Here is a 3,069-nt window from a genome sequence, read left to right on the forward strand (position 1 = left end):
CGTCCTCAGTCGTCACTGCTTTCATTTGTTTTTAAACCAAACTATGTCTAAACATCAGCTTTTAAAAGCTGCTGGACTCACTGTATCCTCTCGTCCTCAGTCGTCACTGCTTTCATTTGTTTTCAAACCAAAATATGTCCAAACATCAGCTTTTAAAAGCTGCTGGACTCACTGTATCCTCTCGTCCTCAGTCGTCACTGCTTTCATTTGTTTTCAAACCAAACTATGTCCAAACATCAGCTTTAAAAACTGCTGGACTCACTGTATCCTCTCGTCCTCAGTCGTCACTGCTTTCATTTGTTTTTAAACCAAACTATGTCCAAACATCAGCTTTTAAAAGCTGCTGGACTCACTGTATCCTCTCGTCCTCAGTCGTCACTGCTTTCATTTGTTTTCAAACCAAAATTTGTCCAAACATCAGCTTTAAAAGCTGCTGGACTCACTGTATCCTCTCGTCCTCAGTCGTCACTGCTTTCATTTGTTTTCAAACCAAAATTTGTCCAAACATCAGCTTTAAAAGCTGCTGGACTCACTGTATCCTCTCGTCCTCAGTCGTCACTGCTTTCATTTGTTTTCAAACCAAAATTTGTCCAAACATCAGCTTTAAAAGCTGCTGGACTCACTGTATCCTCTCGTCCTCAGTCGTCACTGCTTTCATTTGTTTTCAAACCAAAATTTGTCCAAACATCAGCTTTAAAAGCTGCTGGACTCACTGTATCCTCTCGTCCTCAGTCGTCACTGCTTTCATTTGTTTTCAAACCAAAATATGTCCAAACATCAGCTTGACGATGATTCATTCGTTTATTTTGTTTTGATAAATACGATCTAAAATAAATCCAGTTTACTCTAAGAATTTTAAACCCATGTTTTTGATAAAAACAAAGTTCTGTGACAACGTAGCGACAAAAAGTGCTTTTAGTTAAACTGCCTTCTGGCTCAGCTCACTTTCACCACAGAAGAGTTGTCGATCTGGCGCCACATTCTCCCCTCACTCGTGAACTAACACCCAAGATACTGAAACAACTTATGCCGACTGAGAACCATGGACTCTGAGTCTGAGGGCCTGAACTTAGATGAATGTATCCAGACTTTAAAAAGAAATAGTTAAATACATAATTGCATGAAAACGAACCCAGAATGAAAAGAACAACAAGAACATGTTTGAATGAACAAATGAATAATATTAGTTTAAATAAATAGATGGAAAATGACAAACTTGATGTCATTTTAACTGTGAAAGTGAAAAAGTTCAGATGATAAAACACTATGAATTGGATTAAAGTATTTATAGATTTCCAATTTTGATGGTTTCAAAATACTATTTTAAATTGATTTCAATTATAAAAATGACTGTAAGCATAAAGTTGAACTAAGATGTTTAGAAAGAACATGTTTTTAACTGAAGAGCTTCACTGGAAACACATCAATGCTCCAGCGTTTCAAACATAACAAGCTGCTGAAAGAAAAGAGAACGTTTGGAAGCATCTTAACGTGCTTTGAACTGAGCGTCGTCTAAATGTGTCGATCTACTCCAGGTACTCTCTCGCTGAGAGGAGCAACGCTTTTAGAATAGATCCAGTCAACGGGACGGTAACTGTCGCCAGATCCCTGGACCGGGAGACGAGGAACTGGCACAACCTGACCGTCCAGGCTGAAGAAACAAGTAAGAAGATGGTTTGAGAAGATGGTTTGAGAAGATGGTTTGAGAAGATGGTTTGAGAAGATGGTTTGAGAAGATGGTTTAAGAAGATGGTTTGAAAAGATGGTTTAAGAAGATGGTTTGAGAAGATGGTTTGAGAAGATGGTTTGAGAAGATGGTTTAAGAAGATGGTTTGAGAAGATGGTTTAAGAAGATGGTTTGAGAAGATGGTTTGAGAAGATGGTTTGAGAAGATGGTTTGAGAAGATGGTTTGAGAAGATGGTTTGAGAAGATGGTTTAAGAAGATGGTTTGAGAAGATGGTTTGAGAAGATGGTTTAAGAAGATGGTTTGAGAAGATGGTTTGAGAAGATGGTTTAAGAAGATGGTTTGAGAAGATGGTTTGAGAAGATGGTTTGAGAAGATGGTTTAAGAAGATGGTTTGAGAAGATGGTTTGAGAAGATGGTTTAAGAAGATGGTTTGAGAAGATGGTTTAAGAAGATGGTTTAAGAAGATGGTTTAAGAAAATGGTTTAAGAAGATGGTTTGAGAAGATGGTTTGAGAAGATGGGTTTGAGAAGATGGTTTAAGAAGATGGTTTGAGAAGATGGTTTGAGAAGATGGTTTAAGAAGATGGTTTGAGAAGATGGTTTGAGAAGATGGTTTAAGAAGATGGTTTGAGAAGATGGTTTGAGAAGATGGTTTGAGAAGATGGTTTGAGAAGATGGTTTAGGGAGATGGTTTAAGAAGATGGTTTAAGAAGATGGTTTGAGAAGATGGTTTGAGAAGATGGTTTGAGAAGATGGTTTGAGAAGATGGGTTTGAGAAGATGGTTTGAGAAGATGGTTTGAGAAGATGGTTTAAGAAGATGGTTTGAGAAGATGGTTTAAGAAGATGGTTTGAGAAGATGGTTTGAGAAGATGGTTTTAAGAAGATGGTTTGAGAAGATGGTTTGAGAAGATGGTTTGAGAAGATGGTTTGAGAAGATGGTTTGAGAAGATGGTTTAAGAAGATGGTTTGAGAGATGGTTTAAGAAGATGGTTTAAGAAGATGGTTTGAAAATGGTTTAAGAAGATGGTTTGAGAAGATGGTTTGAGAAGATGGTTTGAGAAGATGGTTTAAGAAGATGGTTTGAGAAGATGGTTTAAGAAGATGGTTTAAGAAGATGGTTTGAGAAGATGGTTTGAGAAGATGGTTTGAGAAGATGGTTTGAGAAGATGGTTAAGAAGATGGTTTGAGAAGATGGTGAAGAGATGGTTTGAGAAGATGGTTTGAGAAGATGGTTTGAGAAGATGGTTTAAGAAGATGGTTTAAGAAGATGTTTAAGAAGATGGTTTGAGAAGATGGTTTAAGAAGATGGTTTGAGAAGATGGTTTGAGAAGATGGTTTGAGAAGATGGTGTGAGAAGATGGTTTAAAGAAGAAGGGAGGTT

The 3,069-nt window shown here is 37.4% G+C and overlaps 1 protein-coding gene across 4 annotated transcripts in view; it reads left to right on the top strand.

The window, feature by feature from the left end:
• cdh19 (cadherin 19, type 2) overlaps window positions 1-3,069 on the top strand; it is a 57,093-nt gene that overhangs the window by 41,195 nt on the left and 12,829 nt on the right. For all 4 annotated transcript variants that reach the window (XM_087788428.1, XM_087788430.1, XM_087788431.1 and 1 more), the window contains exon 8: window positions 1,536-1,663. In XM_087788428.1, coding sequence (XP_087644554.1) covers window positions 1,536-1,663 — 128 coding nt within the window. The remainder of the gene's footprint in view (window positions 1-1,535; window positions 1,664-3,069) is intronic.

The sequence above is a fragment of the Callionymus lyra genome, chromosome 4 (genome assembly GCF_982586985.1).
Source record: "Callionymus lyra chromosome 4, fCalLyr1.hap1.1, whole genome shotgun sequence".
In the NCBI taxonomy this organism is placed as follows: domain Eukaryota; kingdom Metazoa; phylum Chordata; class Actinopteri; order Syngnathiformes; family Callionymidae; genus Callionymus; species Callionymus lyra.